The sequence below is a fragment of the Macrobrachium rosenbergii genome, chromosome 8 (assembly GCF_040412425.1).
Source record: "Macrobrachium rosenbergii isolate ZJJX-2024 chromosome 8, ASM4041242v1, whole genome shotgun sequence".
Classification (NCBI taxonomy): domain Eukaryota; kingdom Metazoa; phylum Arthropoda; class Malacostraca; order Decapoda; family Palaemonidae; genus Macrobrachium; species Macrobrachium rosenbergii.
Genome location: NC_089748.1, coordinates 84,138,989 through 84,166,968, shown reverse-complemented (window position 1 = coordinate 84,166,968; position 27,980 = coordinate 84,138,989). Strand labels below are relative to the sequence as shown.

The following is a 27,980-nucleotide window of genomic DNA, read 5'->3' as shown; positions in this document are numbered from 1 at the left end:
TCTGAGGATTCCGGCGCAGACAAAAAGCACCGTAACCTTCATTTGATTCTTCACAGCCGCCGAAGATGCATGGAGATAACGGTCACTGTTCTATGCTTCCTGTTAAGCATTAAGGAGGTTAGCCTCATATCACAACCTTCCTATAGTTTCGCTGTGGTGTCTTCTGTCTCTTCCTCGGTCCGACTTCCTTTGGAAAAGCGTTACCTTCTCTCCTGAGAGCCTTATTGTTGGGCAACCTTACTTGGCCTCCAAGCAAGAAGAGAAGCGCCATGATCCCTCTCAGACCAGTGCTCCCAAGCAGCACCAATTCATGAACGCCTGGATTCAGCTTCCGAGCTCCTGGCGTCAACCTCTCAGCACCTGGCACAGATTCCTGAACGCTCGGTGCCTGTTCCAGAGCAGCACTATCTATCTAGTACAATACTTGGCTCCCACCATTGAGCTTCTAGCACCCACTCATGGACAATTTTTCTGTGGCTTCCTGAGCTCCCGGCGCCAATTCCCGAATGCCCAACACCAGTCCCCAAGCACTTGGCACTATAGTACTAGGCACCTGCCTTTTCAAAGAAAGCACTGTTGTTCTTTCTTGAGCGCCAATTCCCGATTGAACACCTGGCTCCAGTTTTCTAGTGGCCGGCATCAGTCCCCTCTCACCTGGCGCCAACTCTTCAGTATCAATCTCCTGCTTCTGAGTGCCATACAGCCTGCTCACAAGCGTTTTGTCTCTCTTCAGTCTGTTCCTTCTTCGCCTATAGTTCAAATCGAGCTGACGCTTCCCCCCCCTTTTTGGGGTGTAGCTCAGTAGTATAGCATTCAACTGCATATCAAGAGGTCCCTGATTCAGCCCGGGCACCCGCTCCACAACAGTTAGTGTTTCGGAGTCCTGTCCTTTGCAGACAAGGACATTTGTGTTCCGAGTTTATGAACTTATTGAAGAAAGCTCCCTCTGGCATTTTTCTTCGTCATCCAAGAAGTCTCTCAAGGAGTTGGGAGTTTGGTCTTCACATGAAGGAAGTAAGACAAAGTGTCCTTTGACTTTCCTCCCTCTGATGCTTCGATGGAACTAGACCTACTTGTCGGAGATCTTGTCAAGGTTTTAAAACTCCTAGCTTTCTTGTTTGGCAGCAGGAGCACTGGCTAAGAAGATAGAGGACTTGCAGTTTTTTATTGAGAGACATCGCCTCAGATTACCTCTGTCATGTCCTGTGCAGGCAAGGACAATTGAGATGACTTATAGAGATTTGTGCTCTTTACTTTGAAATCTCAAGAGAGAGAACTCTGGTGCTTCTTTACTACTGAGGGAGTCAAACAGCCGCAATCAGCCCTGTTATTTTCACCTCCAGGCCTACATCACCTCTTCCCTCAGGACACAGTTCAGAGAATTGTGTTTGATCTACAGAAGGATGTGTTGCAGTCTGGTTTTTGACAAGGCCACTGTTACGTCTGTGCCTAGCCTTCTGTGGCTTTTATGAATTTTTTCAAGCTAGTTCTAAGCTTGCCGGATATTATTTACTGCCACATACAGTTCCGCATTTGTCTTCGGCCTATACAAGGTGTCGTCAAGTCCAACCTAGATGTTATTGAGTCACATAAGAAGTTGAGTCCGCACGGATGTCCACGTGTCCACATGGCTGTCAAAGAGTCCGCAGGGTCGGCAGCTAGTCCACATGGTTGTCTGCGAGCCTGCAAGTTTGCTTTTTTTCACTTTCTGATTTTCTGGAACAGGATCCTTCTGTCTCTTGGTATGCATGACTGATGTTTACTTTTCTTCTTCGGTATATATTTATCCACTACTTTCTCTAATATTTTATATAATATATCCGTATTTACCTGTATATTATCACTTACGAATATGTTTTCCCAGTCTTTGTTTAATTCTTCATTTATTTCTGACCATTTTATATTCTTACCATAGAAGTTGTATTTTCCATATCCTTCCCACTTTTTCGACTCTTACTTATCTCTGTTTTCACTTGCTTTGGAATGGACTGTCAATTCTAAGACATTATGGCTGAAATACTCGTATTGTATTATTTCCTGTAATATTTACAACTGATATTTAGTACAAGAAAAAGAAAAGTTATAACTGGTGACTTACATTCAACTGAAAACAATTTATCATTACCTGTATTGTTAGGCCTAATCTTATAATTGGTGGTATCCAGTCAACTGCAATTATATTATTTACTGGGCAAAGAACAATGGAAATATTGCCGAGGCATTATAAAAAGATTAAGTACGTCAATCCTTTACTCTCCAAAGGAAACTTTGGTATTTTAATTCCCTGACCTAAAGTTCATAAATGGTGGCATGCGCTCAACTGCAGTTATATTTACTGCCAGAGAAACAGACCAAATACTGCTCAGGTACTATGAAAAGATTAACTAGGTGAAAAATTTGTTCGCCAAAGGAAATTTTGGTATTTCAATTCCTAGCCCAAAGTCCACAATTAGTGGCATATGGTCAACTTAAATTATGCTATTTACTGGGCAAAGGAATAAGAAATTTTGTGCAGGTATTGCAAAAAGATTAACTGGGTCAACAATTTATTCACCAAATGGAATATTGCCATTTTAATTCCCCGACCCAAAGTGCTAGTCTAGCAATTATCTTTTAAGCTTGAAAACAGAAAAATTTCATAAACCACGTTGATGATGAATGTTAGCTTTATAGGAAATCAGCTGGAATGTTCAGACGTTTAATGTTAGCTTTATAGGAAATGAGCTGGAATGTTCAGACGTTTAATGTTAGCTTTACAGGAAATCAGCTGGAATATTCAGATGTTTAATTGTATAGAAAATAAATATAACAAATTTGTTTACATTACATCTCTTTCCTGTACACCACCCAAAATCTAAAGTGAAAATCGTGACATCAAACCATTTGCAACATTTGATTATCAACGGTAATAGTAAACATAATAAATGTTAAGTGACAAATATATGTCATACTGTAAATATATTCAACTATATAAACTGATTTATTACTTAAGTTTACTCGAATAGAATACCAATACATGTAAGCTCTCCTTGCACACCACTGAAAAATCCAAATAGGGGAATCGTGGCATCAATCATTTGCAATATTCAATTATAAATGGTAATAGAAAACATAGTAACTATCAAGTAGCAAATATTTGCCTCATTGTAACATATTAACAATATAAACTGACTCATTAAGAACCATCGACTTCATTTCAAAAGAATACCAAATTCTAAACTTGTCCTCTGATGCTGGCAGATGCATTGTTGGTATTGCATCATTCTTTAATTGTACAAGATGTCTTAGTATTGAGATTCCAAGTAATTCATATATAAGGTTCCTTGCATAATCAGTTGATTTAAAATGCAAACTACAAATCCTCAGAGAATCGGCATTTAATTTGTCTTTTCCCTTCGCAGAGATGAATCCACTTATTTCGGAGTTTTTTATTTTTAGGAAATTTATGAAAAGTAAGATCTGAATTTTGATTTGAACTGGAGTTACATCCATAGTGCACAAATATTCGGCATAGTTCTACAATGACGATGACCAAAATACACCTCAATAGACAACATAAAATCACGATCGCATTTACACCTCCTCTTTTCTGTTATGCCTCCTTGGCCTGGCTGACAGGTAAATAGCCTATCCACTCGCCCTGTAACGTCATGCGCGAAGTTGGTTGAATTTTGGGTCAGCTGTGAACAGATCTTCTGTTTCTTAGACCATGGCCTATCCAGTCAAAGAGAATGGCATCCGTTGACCACGCAAGAGGGTCCAGGACTGGGGAACAAAAGAGAGGAAGGCAGTGGTTCCTCGATGTTGTGAAGAGTTCTATGGAAGGTTTGCCCCTAAGTTTCCATAGACCGAGACAGACTTTGGAGTCTAAGGTCCACCCTGTGAGCAATACCTGGCGGCCGTGGCTCAACTCGTCCGTGAGGACATTCAGTTTTCCCTGAACAAAGCAAGGGAGGATCTTGACTTGGTTCTGCTCCGCCCAGAGAAAGAGGTCTTTCGCTGCCTCACAGAGAGTGAAGGAGTGGGTGCCTCACTGCTTGCGGATATAAGACAACGTTGTGGTGTTGTCCGCGTAGATTGCTACGATTTTGCCCGAGACTAGAGGAGAGAAGGCCTGAAGGCCCAAGTGAATAGCTTTTAATTCCTTGACATTGATTTGTAGCAACGTCTGATCCAATGTCCACGCCCTGTAGACCTTCTGACTCCCTAACAGAGCTCCCCAACCTACGTCTGATGCATTGGAGTAGAATTCGAGGATGGGGTTCAGAGGGAGGAGAGAAATTCCTTCCTGAAGTTTTTTCCTCTGACAACCACCACTGAAGAACCTCCTTGATCTCTGATGTAACCGGGAAGATGATGGAGTCTTCTTGCACCAATTTTCCTTCAAGTAAAATTGCAGGGGCCTCATGTGAAGCCTGCCCAATTCACAAACTGTTCCACTGGGGCCAAGGTGCCCAGGAGGTTCATCCACTGAAGAGCTGAGCAGGCCGAGAGATTGAGAAACTCTCAGACAGTTTGGAGACAGGACTCGACCCTTTTGGGGGAGAAAAACCCGAAAAACTCAAGAGTCCAGAGTCATTCCCAAATAACGAATTCTCTGAGTCGGAGTCACCTGAGATTTTTGAGAATTGATCAAAATGCCTTAATCCTGTGTTAGGCAAAGAGTCCTTTTCAAGTCCTTCGCACATTGTTCCTCCAAAGAGGAGCGAAGAAGTCAGTCGTCCAGATAGAGGGATACATTGATCCCGAGAATGTGAAGCCATCTGCCAAGAGGAGCTAGAATTTGAGTGAAGACTTGTGGGGCTGTGGCCAGGCCAAAGCACAGTGCCCAAAACTGGAGAACCCTGCCCCCCCAAAAAAACTCAGAAACTTTCTCAAGTCTGGATGGCTGGGGATGTGAAAATAGGCGTCCTGAATGTCCAAGGTGACCATCCAGTCGCCCTGATGAAGCGAGGACATAACAGAGCAGTTCATTTATATGTGAAACTTTGTCTTTACCACAAACAAATTCAGGGTGCTAACATAAGCATGAGTTTCCAGGCCCCAAATGACTTGGGAACTATGAAAAGACTGTTGTAAAACCCCCTCCAATGACTAGTACACTACTTCCTCCACTGCTCCTTTGTGATGAAGGGACTCGACTTCTTGAGCAAGGGCCAAAAACTTCTCGGACCCTGCCGAGTAAGCCGTCAAGGTGATCGGCGACTTTGATAAAGGCGGCTTTTCTTTGAAAGGAATGGAGCAGCCTCTTCTCAATACTTGCACTACCAAGGGCTCTGCCCCTCTGTGACTCCATTCCTCCCAAAATCAGTGCAACCTGGCACCTACTGGGTCCAAAGGGCACAGCTCTCACTTATTAGTGGCTGGTTTGATGGACGACTTCTTGAAGGACTTCGAGGGGGGATGAAGATTGGTATGCGGTCTAGACTGGGGTCTGGCTCGTCCTCCTCAAAAGGGCTGGGGTTGCAGAGGAGAGAGGGACTTAGGTACTGCAGCAGGGGCTACCTTCGGGCACTTCATGGACTGAGCCAGGAAATCATAGGTTGACTTTTTCTGTAATGCAGACAGAACCTCTTTAACAGTGTCCTGAGGGAAGAGATAGGTCTTGTTGAGAGGAGAAAACAAGAGAGCCAACTTCTGTGTCGTGGTAACTCCTTTCGTAGTGAAAGAGCACCACAGCTCTCACTTATTCAGAGAGCCCTCACATACAGCGAGGCTAGTTCTGCTGAGCCATCCCTAACCGCCTTGTCAGCGCAAGACAAAACATTTGGCCAATCAGAAGCAAAGTCCCCTGCCAGGACTGGACAGTCCTCAATCTTCCTTGCCAGCAATCCCACAATCCAGTCAAGGAAGCTACAGATCTCCAGATCCTTGAAAATGTTCCTTACGAGATGGTCCAATTCTAGAGAGGAGAACATAATTTTAGGAAAGAAGGCAGCGTGTCGTGTAGCGTCGACCAAGACGAAGAAGTCCCCCTGGGAGGAGGCAGAAATTCCTAAGGAAGGAGCCTCTCCAGTGGCATAGAACCAGTACCTCCTCTTAAGAAGCTTAGAAGGAGGGAAGGAAAACGTCTCCTTACCTTGATCCCTCTTGGAAGCCAACCACTCATCAACTTCTTTAAGGGTTCTCTTTGAGGAAGGGGAGAGGACTAACTTAGGGAGACAAAAATCACAAGCTTGCTTTCTCCTAAGAAAGGTGGATGCAGGTGAATCCGGAGGAGCAGGCTCGAAGAATCCGGAAAGTTGGCCAAAAAAACCTAAGAAGGCTCAAATAAGCAGAAAATGGTACAGAATCATGATCGACTTCTCCCTCATCAGGTGAGATAGGAGACAGAGTGGCTTCCTCGTTTTTGGAGACAGTCTTCTTCTTTAAGAATCCCATAACATCCTTTAGTTGATGATGAATCAGGGCTAGGGAAGAATCTTCTTGGGTCGACGAAAGTGGACAAGGAGACGATGGCTTCAGAGGTGGCTCCGAGCGCTTCAGAGGTGGCTCCAAGCACTTCAGAGGTGGCACCAAGCAAGCAGAAGCTGGCGCTGAACGAGCTGGTGTGGAAGCCTGAGGTGCAGCAGCTGGCGCCAAGAGCTCAGGCGAGGGTAGCTGCTCAGGAACAAGAGAACTCTTAGATGGAGGCGACGGGTTTTAAAAGGAGGGTCTGAGTGCTCAGGCGACAAAACCGGGCATTCTACAGGTCTGAGAAACTCAGGACTGTCCCAAGTTGACTGACAATGATGCACTGAAGAAACAGGAGGAGGAGGAACAGTGAAGCTGCAGGAGGGTTGGGGACTCACACTGACCTCCTGAAACCTCTTAACAGGAGGAGGAGGAGAGTGGAGTGCCTCTTCAAAGGCCGAGAGGCAGAAGACCGGTGCCGATGTCGCCTCCTGTCGGGTGAAGAGCCATCTGAATCCGACAACAGACTATGAGCACTGAATGAGACGTGTTTCCACTGGCGCTCTCTTGCAGCCTGGGACTGGGCAACAGGCTCAGCGGAGGGGGCAATTGCCCGTGGGCAAACCCTACCAGCCTCCTTTCGACCTCTGGTATGTCTTCTCCCTGGTGCCAAGGAGCAGGACAGGGACCTTTGTCTAGGAGAACTTGTAGGACGGACAGCCACCTCCTCAGAAAGCACAACACTTGCACTTTGCACTGCACTTGCAATGGGAACACTAGAAGCTTTATCTACAAAAGCTTTAAAAGACATACCTAATTCCATTATTGTGTTGGCCAAAAGCTCTAATTTTTTATCGAACCTAGATTCGAGACTGGCAATGGTGTCGAGATCAGAAGCATGGGAACTAGCTAAAGGAGTATGCAGTACGACAGTACCAAGGCTAAGGACGGGAAACACAGAAGGGATAAGAGGAGAAGAAACAGCACTATCCTCAACCTCTGAAGGCAAAGGAATAACCTCTATACTAGCTCTATTTTTGGCTCAAGGGGCCGCCTTCCTCCTCCTATCTCTGTCAAGCTTGTCTGAACGAGATTTAAAAATCTTCCATTGTTGATCATCCCAATCCTGATATTCTGAACATGTAACCTCCTTATTACACTCCTGCCCCCTACATTTGATACACTTATTGTGAAAATCATAAGTAATCTTAACTAGCCTAGTCTTGCAACTTTTGGTGCAGTACCAAACACTAGAAAAACTAGTCTGACATGCTGAATCAATTAGAAATTGTGTTAACCAAATCTAACAAAATAACTAACACATAAGCCACACAAAATCTGAATACTTCACCAAAACTGGAACAAAAATCCAAAAGATGATGAAAAGCGACTGCACAAAACCACCGAAGTTGATCGGGAGCTGGCAGAAAACAAATTGAAGTTTCCTGCCGAGTTGTACCTGTCGGTCCCGATATTGGGCGGGTCCTTGTCACCTACACTAGCGATGGTAGCGCCACCGTGAAGTTTGAATTTTTGGACTGCCTTGATAGGAAGCTAGTAGCTATGTAATCGCTTGGTAAATCACTTATATAAAACTATTAGCTATGTAATTTACTTGGTAAATTACTTATATGAAAGTACTGTATGTACTGCTTTTAATAATAATAATAATAATAATAAGTGTAGTAGTAGTAGTAGTAGTAGTAGTAGTAGTAGTAGTAGTAGTAGTAGTAGTAGTAGTAGCAGTAAGGATAATGATGATGATAATAAGGGTCAATCTAATCATATCAAGCAAATCATATGAACTGCTGTTGGCACTTGATGTGGAACTGCATACATGACAAGTAAAATTGGTATTCTTTTTTAATCTGTTAGCACCAACCCCATTCAAGGATGTTTACATTCACCAAATGCTCTAAGTATGATTAGATGTTCAGGTAACGACACTGGCAATATTGCATGTTGCTGTCATGCAGACAGTGCTCTCATATCTATTTTCTGCAAGTTCAGTTTATATTAAAAATCAGAATATCTACTTCCTCATATATATTTGCATGTACTGTACTATGCTTCAATTTACTCTTTTATACAAGTAATGTGCCTATCCTTCATGAGTGCATGAGTTCATTTGGTATAGTGCCTACCTTGATTACATGACCCATAGCATTAAAAAAAAATTTTTTTGGTCAACATTGCACTTCTGTGAATATAAGTTTGATTCGGCATCCTTCCTTGAACAACCAAAGTTTCATCACAAAAGGCTTACTCTCATAGGTATTCTTCCTCTTCAATCACCTTCTTAAAATCTGTTGAAAATCTGGCAGCAGTCTCTTTATTAGCATGAGCAATCTGCCACCTTTGTGCAAACTCTATACTTTCTGACACTACAAATTAATGATTGCCCAAGTACGTTTTCTGTCTATGTCTTCTAACCAAAAATTTAATGCTTTCCCCATCTTCACTAAGCATTTACCACACACACTGTAAATGTAACTTCATTGTCTTAAAAGCACAAGCAGAACTAGCCCATAATTTTCTGAAAAAACTCAGAAAAAGTCAATGATTCAAATTTCAAGAAAACTATACACCTTTCTGGTGTGGCAGGAATGCCAGTGTCAAGACTTTTGTGACTTGCGGCCATATTTAAAAAAATCTGGTTAAAGCATATATTACAACAGCATAAATAGCTTTAATATGGTGATTGTTATTATATGACTAACTGCATGTAGGGCAGAAGGCTAGTGAAACAGTCTACAAAGAGATGAATCACAAAGCTGCCTGGGCACATATAATCTTAAATCAAAACTAATAATTTCTAATTTTTGGATTTCTTTTACTTTTTTAATATTTCATACTTTCCAATTGTATCCAGCTGCATAAAACTTTAAACTTGTACACTGATTCTGTATACTTGCATATATTGTATGCAGCAACTGCTTTACCTCCTAACAATATGCTTAATAGGATGAGGAAAGAGTCATGCACATACATATTCAAAATAAGGAAATACTGAAAAAGGAATTTGTACTAGTTAATGTTGGCTTCTATCTTGGCATGAAAAGGGACATATATCTTTCACATTGTTTAAATCGAACATGTTACTACAGGCAGCCACTAATATTCAGGTAGACCTGCACAGGTCTTTCTGCTGTGCAGGCGTACCTCCACCACTAATAATACAGTTTTTTTTTACTCAGTTCTCTGTAGCAGCCTTAGTGTCTTGCAATAATTAGCTTGCTAATATCAACAAAATATTATAATTACCAGATTTAGAAATTGCATTCAACTTTTTTAAAATCCTTTCTGTAATTGCTTTTCATATTATTAATTTTTTTCATGACCCTGTCCTTGTCAGTAGCAGAATCGATCCCTTTTATTTTTTCTACTGATTTAACATATGCAGCTTCCTTTTTTAATATCTTAAAGACAGTCTTTGGATTTTACTTGCCAAAGATAAGGCTATTCTTAAAGATTTTGGTGAAATCTTCAAGATATTCAGAAATTCAGAAAAACTGCAAAATTACAAATATATAGACTAATCTGATTCCAAATCAGTCATTAAAAAAATTAAATCTGATGCATCATTAATTTAGGTGTAAACTCTTTTAAACTAAATAAAACGCAACACTTTTTATTGATAATCGAATGTACCCTCTTTCTCCTGGGACGTAACGAGAACTGAGCAAAAAAGTGGCTTCCCCATACTAATGTTCAGGCACGCCTGTGCAGGTTGTTTTGACTCAGGGCATATCGACTGAGATGAACTATCTGCTCAGGTCGCCTGCGCAGGCAGAAAAAACTGTGCTGGTTGTTCACAATAATATTCAGGTGTGCCTGAACAGGTTGCCTGTGCAGGAAGAACTGCGTAGGTATACCTGAACATTAGTGATGGCCTTAAGACCTATCTTTTATAAGTATGCACTTACCTCTATAATCAAAAGCTACAACGTGATAGTCCATTTTCCTGAGCACATTATACAGCTCTATTCTATGGGCAACTGCTCTTGAAGCTGTATTTCCATGCAGATACAATATGACTGGCCTGTGATCACTGAGAGAATTCTCAAACCAGGCATCTCTGTCAGTAGTTTCCACTGGCATCGAGGAAAGAAGAGACTCCGGTAGAATGTGCCTATGTTAAATAGAACATCACATGGAAGTAAGATCAGATTATTCATATAATACCTGATCTTAACCACAATGTCATCATACACTGTGGTTAAGAATGTGATTAAGCATTTCATTTTGTATCTCTGAGAGTAAATACAGTATTCCTATATTAAGAGTGTCAAAATATTTTTTAACAGAAATAAGAACGGCATTTTATACAAATTAAAAGACTGAAATTTGTATTTAAAGAGAATAGTGTGCACTGGTTAAAATTTCATATACTCTTAGTTTCGATGCTAAGTGAAGTGAAAAAGAGTATGATGTAAATCCTGAACAACATGAATACATTTTCTCAATTATAACAAAATAAATAAAAGCTAAATCATGAAGTAAACTATAAAATCAATACCCTAGGAATACTGGGTACTACACTAAATTAAAGGCTTGACACAGTTTCATATGAAAGTAAAACTGACTTTTAAAAAAATTAAAATAAAATGCTCATTAGCAAAATATTAACAATTTTTTCTTTCAATAAAAGAAAAGCTATTTTTACAAAATTAGATAAAAAATATTAAAGTGAAGAGTAATTAAAAACATTAAAATAAAATTCTTATTAAAAAATATAAAAACCTTTAGTAAAAGGAAAGCTTCTATCTTTACAAAATTATGAGAAAAAAAATATTAAAATGACAAGAGTAAAAGTCTGACTGTGGCTTTAATATGAAGTAGCAATGGGGCATCAATACAGTACAGCTGTTAATTTTCTAATTTGAAATTATCTAATGTCATAAATAACTTACCATACTCCAACTTTCACATTCTCTTCTGTGTCTAGGTAAAAGTTTCTTGTGCCGGGTAATCCTTCTTTTTCTGGCTTACTGAAGTCTATAGATCTAGGGTAGTTGACTGTTGGAAACAAAGTACTGTACATCAGTATTCACATCACTTATTATTACCAAAAGTAAACATCCAACTTGACTTGGACGCTCAAATGTCATTCATATCTTCCAGTTTTTACAAATCCTAGCTCTTAAAACTCTTAAATTATTATTTTTGTGGTTAATTTCTGACCACAAGCAACTTACTATTAAAATAGAAATTTTCATAATAAAATTTATTTTTTTTTAAAATCCGTACCTCTCTATTACATCAGCTGTGCTCCCTATGTTAGGCAGAAGGACAACAGTGTGTGAAAACTAAAAAAATCTATAGGATTGTTTAGTTTGTACTGTCTATTGACCCACCCCTTTTGAATGAACCACTGGCTTGAACATCAGTGTTTTCTGTTTTAGTTCTTTCTCCATCCACTTGAGAGGGGAGGTGGGGGAATACATAATAGAGATATAAGTATTAAAATATTCATTATAAAATTTTCTATTTCTGAAACAGAAAGGAGGTGGGGAAAAAAGTGTAAGGACAAATAATAACAAACGACAAGAAAAAAAACATACTCCACCAAGAATTAGATGTTACTTCCCTAATGATTAGAATTCATCTCCTGGTACTCCTGCCAAGGGAGGACTAATTTATTGGGCAGCAAAGACCTCTCAATGATGCTGGAGACTCCTTGCAAGAGATACCACTCTCACTTTGATGAAAAAAAGCCTTGTGCCTGGGTCAGCAGAGCAACAATGCAAATGAATGAAGCCCCTTACCTTTCTAAAAATAGGCACCTTCATACAACACAAAAACTCGACAAACTTCATACTGAATCTCTACATCTTCTAAATAATGCGAAGCACATACAGAGTTACATCTCACTGAGCTGCACTGACAACTTTCTTCAGAGAAGGGTTCTTAAGAAGCAGTAGCTAATCACACATCATGGAACTTTACTTTCAGGAAGGGGTAAGAAAGAGGGCATTAAGTTAGCGTGTGCTCCTTGACCAGGGCCTTAAACAGAAAAACCATGGTATTCTGTGACACTGGTAAATCGGGTTTTCTAGGACTGCAAAATAGGTTTATGACATTTCATCTATCTCCCTAGTCCTTTGCAAATAAATCAACATAGCTCTGGCTGGACATAAGAAAGATTCTTCCCAATCAAGCACCAAAGAGGACATACTGGGGATGCTAAAAGAATGAGGAAGAGCACACAATTTAACTTCTTCACCCTGAAGATGGGCAAAAAAGAAAGGACTGCTCCTAGGGAAGTGAAGCCCACATTCCATGAAAAACCCTGGAGACCACTGACTTTTTGCTGAGGCCAAGGATATCAAAAACAGAGTGTTAACCTTCAAATTCCTCAGGGAAGCTGTGATCAAGAGTTCAAATTGGGGCATGCTTAAATACTGGAATACCATGTTCACATTTCAGTGCAGGGGTCGAATCTGAGACTTACAAATCAACTTGGAAGGAGCAGATGGCCTCCTTAATGTCCCTGTTAGACAGCATAGGTAAATAAAGAATTAAATCATGTTATTTATACAGGTAAGGGTGCAGGAAATCTGTCTGGAGGAGCAACAAACTCTACAGAGTGACTACTATGTTTGGTACAGGGCATTTGTCAACTCTCTTTTGCAGTCAATAGCCAACTTTCTGCATTCCTTCAAAAAGCCCCTTAATCATAACTGTAACAGACATGTACCTGGCTGTTTGAAAAGGTCCTTCCTTGGTGAAGGGAGCTTTGGGCAATCTACTAAGTGAGGAAGAAGTTCTGGGAACCATTCTCTACACAGCCAACAAGGAGTCACCAAAGTCATTCCTGAATTCACAGCCATACAGAATTTTGCCTGAGCCCTTTGTATCATAGCAAAGGAGGGGGTGTAAAGACTAGAGGTCTAGATAAGACCAATCTAACAGCATTGTTTTGACTGCCCAAGTTTGAAGATCCTGAACCAGTGAGGAGTACACTGGCAGGTGATTACTGAACCTGGTGGCAAAAAAGATCAGGAAGGGGAGTGCCCTACAGCTTCCAAAAGTCCTTGCAGACTTGTGGATACAGAGTCCATTCTGACAATAAAATTTTATCCTTCCTGTTTAGTTGGTCTGTCACAATGTTCATTCTCTGTCACAAATTGAGGCAACAGAATCTTCCCCTCCTCCGCCCAGGTGAGAATGAGGCTTGTGAGCAGGAATAAAGCCTTTGTGCCTTCTTGATTGCCGAGATGAGCCAGAGCAGCTGGGCTGTCTGTGAAGACCAACATCTCCAACTGATTTGTCTAGAGTTCTCATTCCTCTGTCGACCAAACCCATTACATGCCCATCAACAGTGACCGCTCCCCATCCTTCTGAAGATGTATCTGAATACAATATGAGGTCTGGGCTCCTCAGCTGGATGGAAATGCCTTGCAACAGATGTGGCCAATGACTCCTACACAATCTCAGGGGACCCTCTAATTCCCCTGAGACCTTAATTTAAATAGAGTCCAGTTGAACTTTCCAGTTCCAGTACTTCCTGAGAATCTGTTCAACTTTAAGAGTATCCCTTGCCCTCATGTTCCCCTCTAGGCTAGATACTAGAATCAGCCAAACTTCCTGGTACAGAAGCATTTGAATGCCTAATGGGTGAGCAAACTTGCCTAACTGTAATAGGACATCACCAAAAATTGTTATACTTTACCCTGAAAAACATACAGCAGGCATTTTCTTAAATTCAGATGAATTGGCAGTGCTGATATGCATTCATCATGGCTACTGACACCCAATTTCTGCTCTGGATTGCTGCTAATACTGAACTGGTAATGGAGCCAGGCAAATGAAGAGGTTTAATTCGGAAGTATCCAGTGCTGGTCCTGAAGCTTTTGATGTCAGAAAGAGGCAATTATAGAAGCCCAGCATCATCATTATTATTATTAAAGTAGTTTAACCAGACCACTGAGCTGACTTTCACCTCTCATAGGGCTGGCCCGAAGGATTTGATTAAAATACTAGGTCCAGGCCTGAAGTCAAGCGCTAGGACCCAATAGATCATTCGATACGATGATGAATGAATTAAAATGAAATTAAAAACTGCATATAGGCACCTCCTCTCATACAATAAATAAATTTACTCAGACTTCCTTACATACCAAAACGGTATATTAAAATTCGGAATATAAATTAAGTGAAATTTTAAAATTTTTCTCTTTTTTGTAAAATTCAAATGTTAAAAGGGTTTTCATGCTTTTATTATTTACTTATTTTTATATTTTATTAATTAAATTGGAACGATTGAAAATGTGAGATTCTGACAAAATTTCTTTCATTGATCTATTTCCAAAAGTAGACATTCGTTGTTGGTCATACTTTGGACATTCACATAACACATGTCTGACCGTTATTATTACTCTGCATTCTGAGCACTTGGGAGCCGGGCCATGTGGGCTGCTCATTAAGTGCCCATGTGTCAGACGAGTATGGCCTATTCTGAGACGTGTTAAAATTACTTGTGTGTGTGTCTCTCTCTCTGATATGATGAACTCCATTTTTTAACATTAGGCTTTATTTCTTTCAGGTTCTTCATCCCATATATATTGCCATTTATTTATGATACCCATTTTTATGTGAGTTACATAATCAGTAACAGGGATATTCACATTTGATCTTGTCATGTGAGTTGCTGCTTTAGCTGCTTTGTCTGCATCTTCATTTCCTTTGATCCCTACATGGGCAGGGATCCAACATATTTCTACATTTTTTCCATTATTATATAATTTATGGAGATATACTTTAATTTGTTGTACTATATTATTTTTTTATTTGTAACTTTGAATAGCTTCTATAGCGCTTCTTGAATCACTGAAAATCACAAAATTATTGAATGATGATTCTTTAATTATTTTTATAGCTGATGCAATTCCATACAATTCTGCTGTAAATACAGAAGCATTATTAGGAAGAGAGAACTGATAAGTTTTGTCTTGGGACACTGCAGCATATCCCTCTCCGTGTTCTGATTTAGATCCATCTGTATATATTGCGTAATGTGGACCTTTTCGGTTTATATGCTCTATTGTATGCTGTCTATGGTGTTCTGGTGTATATGAGTTACTTTTTGATAAATACTTGAGGTGTGTGCAAATTCTCATTTCATTCATCGTCCAGGGAGGAGGTGATTTTACTATTACAGGCACTTGTATATCTATATTCAGTGACTCAAACAATCTTCTAGCTCTAATTGAGAAAGGTGGTGGATGGTTGTTTTTAAATACATCTCTTAATTCAAATAATCTTTTGGTTGGAGAATCACTAGTTTGAATTCTTAAAGCACTTTTCATTGTTACTAGCTCTCTATGGAGAGACAAAGGCAGTTCACCACATTCAACTTGTAACGATGATTTTGGTGATGATCTAAAGGCTCCTGAGCATATTCTAAGGCCTTCATTGTGAACAGGGTCTACCATTTTCAGCACTGCGTCAGATGCCGAGCCATATACTTCGCTTCCATAATCAATGATGGACAGAACTGTTGCCTTATACAGTACAGTAAGGGTATGTCTATCGGCTCCCCAAGTAGTGTTCGATAGTTTTCTCATTAGATTTAATGCTCTTTTACTTTTAGATTTTACATATGTAATGTGGGCTCTCCAGTTCAAGTGGTTATCAAATACTAATCCCAAAAATTTTGCTGTTTGGCCAATTGGTATACTATGGTTTCTGATTTTTAGATTTATTTCTTCACCTTTTTTCCACTTTTTATTTTTATAAAACATGATTGCTTGAGTTTTGTCTATGGAAAATTTAAAGCCTACAGATGAGGCCCATTCATCTATTGTTACTACGCTTTTATTAACGATTCTTTCTGCATGTTTTATTTGGGATGCTGTATAATATATGGCAAAATCATCCGTGTACAGGTTACTTTTAATGCCAATAGGTAGATTTTTACTGATATCAATAATTGCTAAAGTAAACAGTGTGCCACTAAGGGCGCTTCCCTGTGGAACACCATTTTCAAATGGAAATGTTCTAGACAGATCATCATCAATTCTCACCTGAAAATTGCGGTTTGCCAAAAAGTTCTGTATAAACCTAGGTAAATGTCCACAGATGTTGTTGTTTTGTAAAGTTTTTAATATAGCATACCTCCATGTAGTATTGTATGCTTTTTCAATGTCAAAAAAGACAGCTACAGTTATTTGTTTTCGTTCAAAACCTCTATGTATATGGTCTTCTAAGTTAGAGAGAGAATCCAGTGTAGATCTGTTACACTGTGACCCAAACTGAGTGGGAGTTAAAATTTTATTTTCTCGAATGTGTCATGTTAGTCGAGCATTTACCATTTTCTCTAACAATTTGCATAAGCAGCTTGTTAAAGAAATTGGTCAGTAATTATTTACGTTACTGGGATCCTTTCCAGGTTTGGGGATAGGAATTATTATAGCTTTACGCCATTCATCTGGAAATAAATTTCGAAGCCATAAATTATTATAAAACTTTAATAAGTATGACTTTGCCAAAGGTGCCAAGTGGCAGATCATCTCAAAACAAATATTGTCACCTCCAGGAGCAGATTTATTGCTGTTCGAGAGAACATATTCCATCTCTGACATACTAAATTTTCTATTATAATATATATCTTCTATTGTTTCAAAATTTATTGTTATTAATTCTATTTTATTTTTTTTTTGTGCAGAAGTGTTCATCTAAATTCTTATCACTACTTACATTTGATAAATTTTTTCCCATTATATTACTTATTTCTTTTAGATCAAGTGTTCTTTTCCCATCTTTTAATATGGCATGTCTAGGTGGTTTAACATGGGTACCATTTATTTTCCTGAATTTTTCCCATATTTTTTGTATGGGAGTATTATTAGAGAGATCTGATACGTATTTCCTCCATGAAATGATTCTTCCTTGAATTACTTCTTTTTTAAATTTTGCAGATATTTTGTTGTATACAGGTTTTAATGTATCAATTTCTAGTAATAACAGTAATTTTTTGTAAAGTTCTTTCTAATATCGGTGATTTTTATTCATTTTATTGAACTTTCTATTCATATTATTTAATCGTCTCCTATTGAGTGTTTTATATTTATTAATTCTGTTAACTCATCAGACCACCAGGAACTTTGTTTTTTTGTTGGATGGGGTTTTGACTTTGGTATTGCTTTATCAGCAGCATTTTTAATGAAATCAACAAGAAATTTATTAGTTTCGTTATGGTCTCTTAAATATTCAAATGGTGGGATATTTCTAGTGTGCATTTCATATCGCTCACAATCTGCTTTATAAATGTTATAAAGAGGGACATGTTTTGCAAGATTATTTTGCAATAAGGAAATTAATATTGGGAAATGATCACTGGTGTGCAAGTCATCAACTGTATTCCAATCAAATCTGTCAACTATACTTGTTGTACATAAAGTTAAGTCTACTGAGGAAAATGTTCCATGTGCTTTTGAAAAACATGTGCTAATTTCGTCATCCTTTATACAGCACATGTCATTTGAATCCATGAACTCTTCTATTTTACTACCTGTTCTATTTGAGTTTGCACAATGACAGTCCCATATTGGGTTGTGAGCGTTAAAATCACCTACTATTAATGTAGGTTCCTTGGTATTGTTAAGTAAATCTTTCAGTTTGTCAATGTCAAAATTTTTATTAGATTGGTTATATAAGTTATAAATTATGTAATTATCGTTTTTTATTCGTATTCTAATACTCGATATTTGCAGATCAGTAAAGCTTTTCTCTCTTTTTTTGTATTATCGATTTGGATTTTTTCTAATAATTTACTCACGACATTCATTTGTTTTTCCTTATAATATACTAAGTGCTCGACACACATGCAACCTTTTTCATGGGTACTCAATTCTGTGGTTTCTTTTTTTCTATATTTCATAAAGTTTCTTATAATGTTTGTTAAGCCATCTTTTGTTATGTTTTTGTTATTGTTGCACAATGCAATGAAACAATCATTACATCCACAAGAGTTGTCATGTATATTTCTTTCTTTATTTGTTCTTATTGTACCAATTATTGGTGATGGAGTAATCTCTTCTCCTTTGACATATTCATTATTGTCTAAGGTACGATTGTCTTCCACTTCTTCGGTATTTTGGATATCAGTATCCATTGGTTTTACTGTTATTTTAGGAGATAATGGTATATTCTTAACTTGTTTTTGTTTTTGTTCTTTCTTCGTATCTTTTATCTTTGATTTAACTGATGTTTCTCTAACAATTGTTGGTTTCTTTGTTTTGGGTGGTGTTCTTTCCAATGGCCTTTTTTTATCTTTAATTTCCAGTCTATCAGGTCCCTCCTCTGTTACTTCAGTAGTAGCGCCCTCCTGTGTTCCTATTTGCATCAATATTTCAAATGAATTTGATAAAATGTTATCCATATCATTTGTACCAGTTTCTTTATTCTTTACCATTTTAATTTTTTTCCCTTGGGCATTAATTTCTTCTTGTGATTTACTTTTCTGTGCTTCGTTATTTCTATTTCTATGCATTTTTGTTTCCTTACTGGTTCCTGTTATTAAAGAATATGTATGTTTCTTAGATGGATCTTGCATTCCTCTCACTTTTAATTCCAATTTAGCCTCTTTGATAGACATCCCTGTTCGTTCTTGTAACATTTTCAATTTTGTATTGTATATGTAGTACAGACACTCCTTGGACCTAGCATGATGATCATGTCCACAGTTTACACATTGTGGTTCACTACATTTCCATTGTGTGGCATGTTCGTCAGATCCACAATAAGCACATACAGGTTCATTACGACAGTTTTTCTTTGTGTGTCCATACTTACTACAATTTTGACATTGTAGCGGTTTGGGAACATAAGGTCTCAGTTCTCTATTTTGGCCCAAAATTTTTATTTTTTGAGGTAAATCTTGACCCTCAAATTTTATTTTTGCAACTCTTAATACTTTATTATTTTGTTTACTTGGTATTATATATACCTCACAGTCTTGGATTTTGGCATATCTCATTTTAAGAGAGTCCAACAGTATATTTTTGTCAACCGGTTCGTCATTACTTTCAGGAAGTACAACAGTACCCTGAATGCTGTTCATAGTGTCATGCTTCTTTACTTTTACATTTACACTGTCAATACTTTTTATTGACAGATAGTGTTCAGACTGGTTTTTTGTTGTGGCTTCTATAAGCCACGTCTGCATTTTTATTTGTCTAAACGACATTTTCCAAATTTAGGGCTGAGATTTGCTGTTTTGTTTCCATGGTTAGGAACCTTGACCAACTTCCACCCCCAAAGAGGGAGTCAAAGTGAGTCAAGGTTGGGTCAAGACGATAATTACTTTTTTTTGATTTGTTGTGTACTGGAGCATAAGGTTCCAGTGTGATTACATTCGGATTCTTTATTGTTTTTTCCAAAGAAAGGTTGTTACAGGAGGTTCCAGCGGTCGTCATCTGTGCCAAGTCACTACCATCAAAGGGCCCAGGGGTACTCGAATCTTTATTTTCACTTAGCATAAAGATTTGAGAGAGGATAAAAAAAAAATAACCTGAAAACCTTAAAAAGATATCATCAGCTTTTCATGGAGTTTTATTCTTCCACCAATGGCACAAGTGAGAACTGACTCCCAAATGTCCGCTCCCTACCCTACCCCAAAGGGGTTGGCACAACATGATTAGAGTGGCCCAAGTGTAAGCCAAACCCGCTTGCTAGGACTGAGAGTATTACAAGAAAACAATCATCCCCACCCTAATCATGTTATGGGCAAACCAGATAGAATGCCGAGAGTCCTATCCATAGAACCAGACCCCCCTGGAATCCGTGGTCCAGCCCTAACAAATAGTCCTGCCTTTGAGCTACCAATCTGGTAACTCTCGGGTCTGAACATTTTCGGGCAGTTGATGGTCCTACCACAGTTCTTACTATTTAGCTTCGGATATAAACCCATTCCCAGTTATGATACCTTTTCCTGTTTATCAGGTTCAGTAAATTTTACTAAAAGTGGAAAATTCCACAAATTTAATCCAAAATAATATATGATGGTATATGAGACTCTTGGACTCGAACCAAGAAACAAATTCCTGGGGTTCAAGAGCCCCCTCACCACGTCAAGGTGGTCTCATGTCGAGGGGGAGCCCAGCATGAAACCTGAGACTATTTTCACTGCCCAAAAAAAAGATTACCCATTTCCTCCTGCAGAATGTGGAGCTTCTCCTCATTGTGGAGATAGGAGGGAAACTCCAAAGGAGAAAACACCAGAGGCAGCTGGGAAATGGATGCAATGCTGTACCCTTCTTTTGCTACCTCCACCACCTAGGGCTGCCTTGATATCCTACCAAACCCAGAGCCTCAACATCCTTCCTCCTGGGGCCTGAGCTCTCATTACATCACATTTTAACAGGTGCTGACTTTTTTTCAATGATGCTCATTGTCCTGCCTTGGATCCCAAAAGGGCTAACTTGAAGCAAAAACAACTTACCCACTTTTCTGGAGGTACCCTTGGAATCCTGTGCTGATTGAAGAAATGACTGTTGCCGTGGTTGTGGATACCTGAACACTAGAGAGTGGCACAACAACAACCTGGTTTTTCCTTTCTCCACACTCCTATATTATAGTGCCACTCATTTGTTTTACATTAAGCCAGCCTTGTGCTGGCATGGGCTCTTGCTCTAGGGCTGCCCATAATGGACAAACAAAAACCTGTGAAAAAGAAAAAATATCTAGAAAATTCAAGGGGTGTTGAGCAATTATCTCAGCCTTCTGCATCGAAAAGACTGAGGGAGCCATAAAAGAACGCAATTTTTCCTAACTTTTGACAATGGCATCAGTATAAGCATGCAAAGACTCCCCAAAGGAGCCTGAAACCACATTATCCAAGCATCCCAAGAAATCCTCTAAATCATTCCTTTCAGAAAAGAATATAATTTCTGTTTACATAAAGCCGAATGAGCAAGAAAACTCTGACTCCAAAGGTGTTAACACAATCATACCTGTGGAAACTGCTCTCTCTTTATTCATGACCAACAACAATTAAAAACTGAAGTCCTTGATAGCAGACAGAACCAGTACCGGCAACTGCCTGGCCTCATAAGATATTACCCTTCTCTTTCTCATAAAGAGCTGAAGAAAAGAGAGTGTTTTTCGAAGGCACCCTCTTCTGGAGTAATTTAGCCACAGAGTCAAACCTGTTCAGTGTAGACTTAAATAGTTTTGCTGAGGAAAGGGTATCTGCCCTTGGTTCCAGTCTGTAACTCCTAATGGACCTAGAGTCCTGGACTACTGGTTCCTCAAAGAAATCCAAAAATTTGCAAACACAAATCCTGATGAGTCCTTGAATGCCAACACTACCTGCTCCTCTTCTCTATCAGAATCCATTTTGGGAGCCTCAGGCTCATCTGAGAGAAATCCTGGGAGTAAGGGTGGTGGCAACAGAAACCCCTGCTCCTGGGACAAATTGGGTTTCCACTCCTCTATAAAGGACTTTAATCTGGAAGCTGAAACTTGCTCCACTGACAGAGAAGAACTGGTACCAACTTGCACCTTGGCAGCCAGCACCAAAGAATCCGTGGCACAAGAAACATAAAACTCCTGTGCATTAAAACACCTCTGCATTGACAAGGAGACAGTGGTATGCAATAGCAAAACTGCCAAAGGAGCTGGCAATGAAAAGCCTGATTGACAGCACCTCAAAGAGGCCTGAGAAGACCTAGAATGCCATCATGGAGACTAGGAAGAAATCCACAGCACCAGGAGATCACGTTGTCAAATGCAGTTCAAGAAAATGCCTAGAATGCCCCCCATGAGGAGTCTGAGGTGAAAAAGAAGGGAAACTGGCAGTGTGATGCCAGAGTGAGAGAACTAAGGAGTGGTGCCTATGCTGTATGTGGAACTATGGTGACCATAAGACAAAGAGTGGAGAATGATACAAACTCCTACCCACATGATCTGCATGAGTAATTTGCACTGCCTTTTGATGCGTCAAGGTTGTGGAAAATGCATGCAAAACGTAGAACAAATACATTCACACACCTGACCCCAGTTACTTGAACTAATCTCCCACACTCTTAGAAAATGACATGTAAACAAACTAGAACAACCAGTGCCTAAGAGACTGAAAAGACAAGCATTGAGTGCCTGGTGCTAGATGAGTGCCTCTGAGACATTACTGAAGCACCCTGCAAGGAAGAAGTCACCAAATGAGAGTTGGAAATAACTGGAGAACCAGAGAAGGAGCCTGGAGGGGGACCACTAGAAGTACATGGCCTCCTGCAAGGCCTGGGAGACACAAAAACACAATCAGATCCCACGCAAGTGCAGGAAGTTTGAGAGAAAGGGGGAAGGATTGCTGAGTAAAAGGAAAAGGGGGAAGAGCTACTTATCTGACAGATCATGAAAACCTGAAAAACTCTTACTCTTATGATCACTTCCTGTCCTGGTTTTTGAACAATCTCTTTTCTGTCTTTTACTTTTCTTATCGGCTCCTCTCCTCCTCTTATACTTTCATTAACCATTTATGGTCCCATCTAGCCAATCAAATTACTAATTGCAGTGATCATTAAAGGTGCAATCTTTGTCCCTTCATTTAATCCATCAGTCATGACCATTACAAACTAATGAATAAATACAGGTATTACACCCTCTTACCTTACAGATTTTACAGGTTTTGTTGCTGTCTTCACTTGACATCCTAAATAAATTAAAAACCCAAGAAAAACAATCCAAATCAGCAACACAATTATGTAATCAGCACTCTTCTAATAAGTCCTTGCAGACCAACAACACAGAAAATACTGAAACGGAAAATGATAGAGCTTGAACAAGCAGTTCACCTAAAAGGGATAAGTCAACAGATGGGTTCAAACTTAATGGTCCTACTAACTTTTTAGTTTCCACGCACTATCGTCCTCCCACCCGACATGGGGAATATAGCACATCCTAAGAGAGTGGTACGATTCATTTAAAAAAATGCATTTCTGGTACTCTTTAGCTTATTCACATCATCATTATTAACATTACACAAAATAAATTCAAACACCACAGAGTTGCATTTCTAGATTCTCAAGATATTTGTCCAAAGGTTTTGTTCTTAGATGAGTTGAAAACTGACTCAAGGATAAATTAAGGTTGTCCATCTAGATGGGAAGATATAAAATGGTAGGGATGGAATGTAAAACACAGAAAGAAATGCATTCATTGATCTTTAATAAACACTAAGGGTTGAAAACTATTGCAAAAATCTTTTAAAAATGTCTAAAAAGAGAAGTACAACGCATAATGTAGTAGTGCACTACTACCAATAGGTACTGTGCACATTCCTCAAATTATCATACAGCATTTATAAAAAGCAGCTCCAGAGAATCACAGATTTCAATCATAATCATCATCATCATAAAACACATTATGTCAACTTTTCACTTTCTATCATTACACATGAAATGAGTTCTCTCCAGTCTCCTCCATCCTGTGCACTTTCTACATGAGAGTCTATCAGCGGCAGGTTTCCATCTATCTCCGTTTTTTCACTGATTTTTCAAAAGATCTTTGTCCTGTTACTTCCTGCTTTCGTAATTAACTGCTTCAACCCTTCCCAACACATGTCCAAACCATCTCAATATATAAGATCCCACGTGTATTTTCCAGCTGTTGGAGACCTCTCTACCAATTCTTCATGCACAATAAAATCTTCCCACTGCACTCTGGCCTCAATATCAACATTCTGTAGTCATACATTTTAAAAAATCTATTTTCTTTCTTGCGCCATGTTCCCATTGCATAATACAGTACAAGCCTTTATACCCATCATAAGCCTTTGCCCCCTCTCCTGATCAGACACCACCTATCACTGGTCTAGGTAACCCATTCTGATCATCCATATTGACTTTGTACCTCCTGATCCCATTAATCTGGTTAATCCAAGATTCTCTTTTAGCATTCTTAAAATATCATCATTGCTACTTAACCAAAGTAAGCTGATAAGCTATTTGAGATGTGCCAACAGTTTCAGATCAATGGTAATGTCTCTTATCAAAGTTAATGTCATGATTAAGACAGACTGAACAGAATGTAATGTCTATTACAGAATGTACTGAACTACAACAATTTGTAAAGAGGTGGAATATTGTACAGGTTTGAGGTAAATGATTGTGGTACCACCTCGGGCATATTCGCAAACTAGAAATGGACAGCTATGTTTCATTATTTGGAATGAATGTTAGCAACAGTTAAAGTTAGCTTATACCTTCACACTGTCAGGTGTGACTGGCATTCAAAGTAAACAAAATAGCACTTGGCTGACCCCCATGGACTGTCTCTATAATCACTTGTCTCTCACCACGTGGCACTGGAATGTTTATGTTCTTGTCAGAATTCTTCATGCTGTGTCCTTGTGCATACGGTGTGAATCTGCAGTAATAATGTTGACTATTTCTTGCTGATTTTCTCCTGTATGATATTGTGCTTGTTTTCTGTTTTTGCATTATGTCATCTACAGCAAATAGAGATAGAAGTATTAGGCTACATAAAAACATGTTTTGTGTAAACTGAATGCTTCGGTTGTACAGGATGGCTACGTGTATGTTAACCTACTTGTAGGGACACGAGCGTACTTTTACTTAATCATCCTCTGATGAGAGTATGAATCATTTTGTGAAGTACCGTAAGATGCAAAAGGCCGACAGATTACGTAGACAATTCGTTTGGCTTTCCTTCATTGCCTGATAAGTTGATTTCTCTCTCACGCCCTCTGCTCTGCCTTCTTATGCTCCTTATGTAGTTCAGGAGAAAAATGGTAGATAATTGACGAATACAGTCAGCCCCCACTATTCATGGTTCAGGATTTGTGGATTCACCTATTCACGAATTTTTCTGTGGAACATAATTCCAAATTCATTGTGTACTTAGGTTTATATAAGTGCATCCAGTTAGCATGTATTCCAGCTTTGTCAAAGACTCCAGTACAATGGAAATGTAATGCCTGAAATTTAATTGTTTTATCATGAAAAAGCAATTTATGAGACAAAAGTGAAGGTAACACACTAAACAGTAATGCTTTACAAGTCTACAAATGCATATTGGAACTATTCCAATTGGCACATAAGCTAAAACAAAGAAGCTGGTTTTGCTAACTCAAATTAAAAACTTGCATAATTTTTTATGATAAAATTATCTACTAATTTTCAAATATTAATATTAGTGTAAATACAGCAAAATATCAATAAAACGTATTTCTAAAAAAAAAACGTTCACTAAACGAGGTACCAATGTTACCCGTCTACGGCAAGGCTTGAATACTGTATGTACAAAAATGTGCATGGCTGAATATAGGGATAACTTGATTAGTTTTCACCTTGGTAAGATTTACAGTTGTAGGAGTGTTCAGGCATATTTGTAAGCCATAAATTTTTAAGGGTAATGTAGTAAGATGACTTTGAAATGATATTGAAGTGTTTTAGGATGAAAATTTAAGGTATATTTAAAATAAGCAGTTATATGCATATTTAGGATGATAATTTTTTAAGGTATATTTGGTGTTTGAACCATTAAAATAGGCAGTTATTAGCATTTTTAGAAGGGGTCTCAAGTATTAGCAAATTTTAGCTATTCGCAAGGTGGTTGTGGTCCCTAACCCCCATGAATACTGGGGGTCTACTGTACTCCTCTTTTACCAGTTAGACATCTGACTCTATATATTATAGGTGAACACTGCAGTTCCCCCATAGTGATCGACTTGTTTCGGTTTCCTCTGCAAAATAGGTGCTGGAGCCTTTGCCTCTCTGTAGCCTGCCCTCTGGACTGCCCTGTGTCAGTTGGTCTTCTCCACTCACAGGGAAACCAAGGCATGTCTTGGAGCCACAGTCTGTGCCTTTCACCACTTCTCTCTCAACTGTCTTCCGGCTTGAATTCAATGCATTCTCCGAAGGACTTACTTGGTAGAGTCTAGTGCTCACATTTACCAGCTTATGTGTTAAACTTTTTTGGAGAGTGACAGTGGTACATGTGACTTGGCGGAGTTATCAAGGGATTATAGACAAAGCATTACATTTACTTGAGTAGTTTCTGAGCCGCATGTCAATACTTCTGTTGTTAATCATTTACCTGCCCTGTATTGTCATTATTTCTTTTGTTTCTGATGTTAACCCTCACCCCTCTTAGTTTTGGCCTTTACTGCCTCATGTTCAACACTTTTGACAAATATTCCCATTTGTACTAGTGGTTTTTCCTCTTCCACTGCTTACTGATCTAGATTAAACAATCCTTGTGCTAGAGCAGGGTCTTGTTCCTCGGCAATTGCTGCTTAGTGTTGTGCAGTTAGCTCCAGCTGTCGTCCGTGTTCCGTGGTGACATTATGGGAGAACCCTCTACCCTCTCCAGTCCAGACGTCTCTTTCTCAACTGTCTGATACTTACCACCTGCATCCTGTGACGTCATTGCTGGTGTTCCCTGATACGTCTCCTCTAGCGTTTATCGCCTCAGTTTTCAGTCTTGGTTCTTTCTTCAGACTTAACAGTTTTCAACAATGATTTTGGTTGATTCTCCTTCAGTTTTTATGTGATTCATAATTCGCGTTGCTCCACTTTCAATCCCTTTTGCCTAAGATGAACCCATTGATCGGTGCTCTTATGTATGCTCCTATCTCGGCTCCTGTTAAAATGAGTAAGAAGTTAAAACTGATTCAGGTAAGGTGCGTTTTCAATTAAAGTCAGTTCCATTTGGAAAAAGGGATTAACAATATGAAAGAGAAAAGCTAGTAAAGCTGTTTATGTAGTATGGGTGCAGCTGTGTTGTGGAGTGCGCGTTTAGGAACCAACCAACTGAGGAGATCTCGGAAGTGTATCACTTACAGCTGGTTCTTGGATGGCACTGCATCGGTTTCCAGTTTTATGAGACTGCTTAGAGCTGTGTGTTAGGGCATACATGCAATATCACCTTCCTCAGTTCAACTTGCAAGTTTTTTTTATTATTATTTCAAGTTATTGCACCATGAAAGCAAAGGTACTCTAATTGGTAAGGCACTTTGGCCTAATTGTGAAGCGTTATTTCATTCTTAGCATGATAGCTTGATTACTGCAGGAACAATATATATATGTAAATGGTATATATATGTGTATGCATGTATATTTATATAGAGTGTGTATTTATGTAAATATGTAGAAACATTTAAGAAATAATGATGCTGATAACACTAATATAGATGTTAGTCCTGAAAGGGCAGTGTTTCTTGATGAGGCATCAAGTTTTAACCTCACCATGATAGACCTGTTTCTGAAGCTAAGGGAGGAATGTCTTCTTATTCTTCTTTACAACTCAGTTTTAACAGGAACAGTTGTGTATATATTTATCTTACAAAGTAGTCCAGCTCAACCATTAGCAGCTGCTTTTGACACTTCAAGTTATTGTCTCCTTAACATCTAAGTGTTTAAGGCCACTGCCTAAGATGTCTTGAATGAGAAGAATTGAAATTTTTCAATTCTTCTCATTCAAGACATCTTCGGCAATGGCCTTAAACACTTAGATGTTAAGGAGACAATAATGTGAAGTGTCAAAAGCAGCCACTAATGGTTGAGTTGGACTACCTTTAAGATAAATTATACACAACTGTTCCTGTTACTTTAAAACTGAGT

At 38.9% G+C, this 27,980-nt stretch overlaps 1 protein-coding gene across 6 annotated transcripts in view; it reads right to left on the bottom strand.

Annotated features, from left to right (window-relative positions):
- The window catches only part of LOC136841016 (lysophosphatidylserine lipase ABHD12-like), a 640,887-nt gene that overhangs the window by 266,326 nt on the left and 346,581 nt on the right, over positions 1-27,980 (bottom strand). For 5 of the 6 annotated variants that reach the window (XM_067108055.1, XM_067108059.1, XM_067108058.1 and 2 more), the window contains 2 exons: positions 11,307-11,412; positions 10,320-10,525 (listed from right to left, as the gene is read on the bottom strand). In XM_067108055.1, the coding sequence (XP_066964156.1) occupies positions 10,320-10,525; positions 11,307-11,412 (312 nt within the window). Of the gene's footprint in view, positions 1-10,319; positions 10,526-11,306; positions 11,413-26,765; positions 27,001-27,980 lie in introns of all 6 variants that reach the window. The other variant, XM_067108060.1, reaches the window with a different exon arrangement.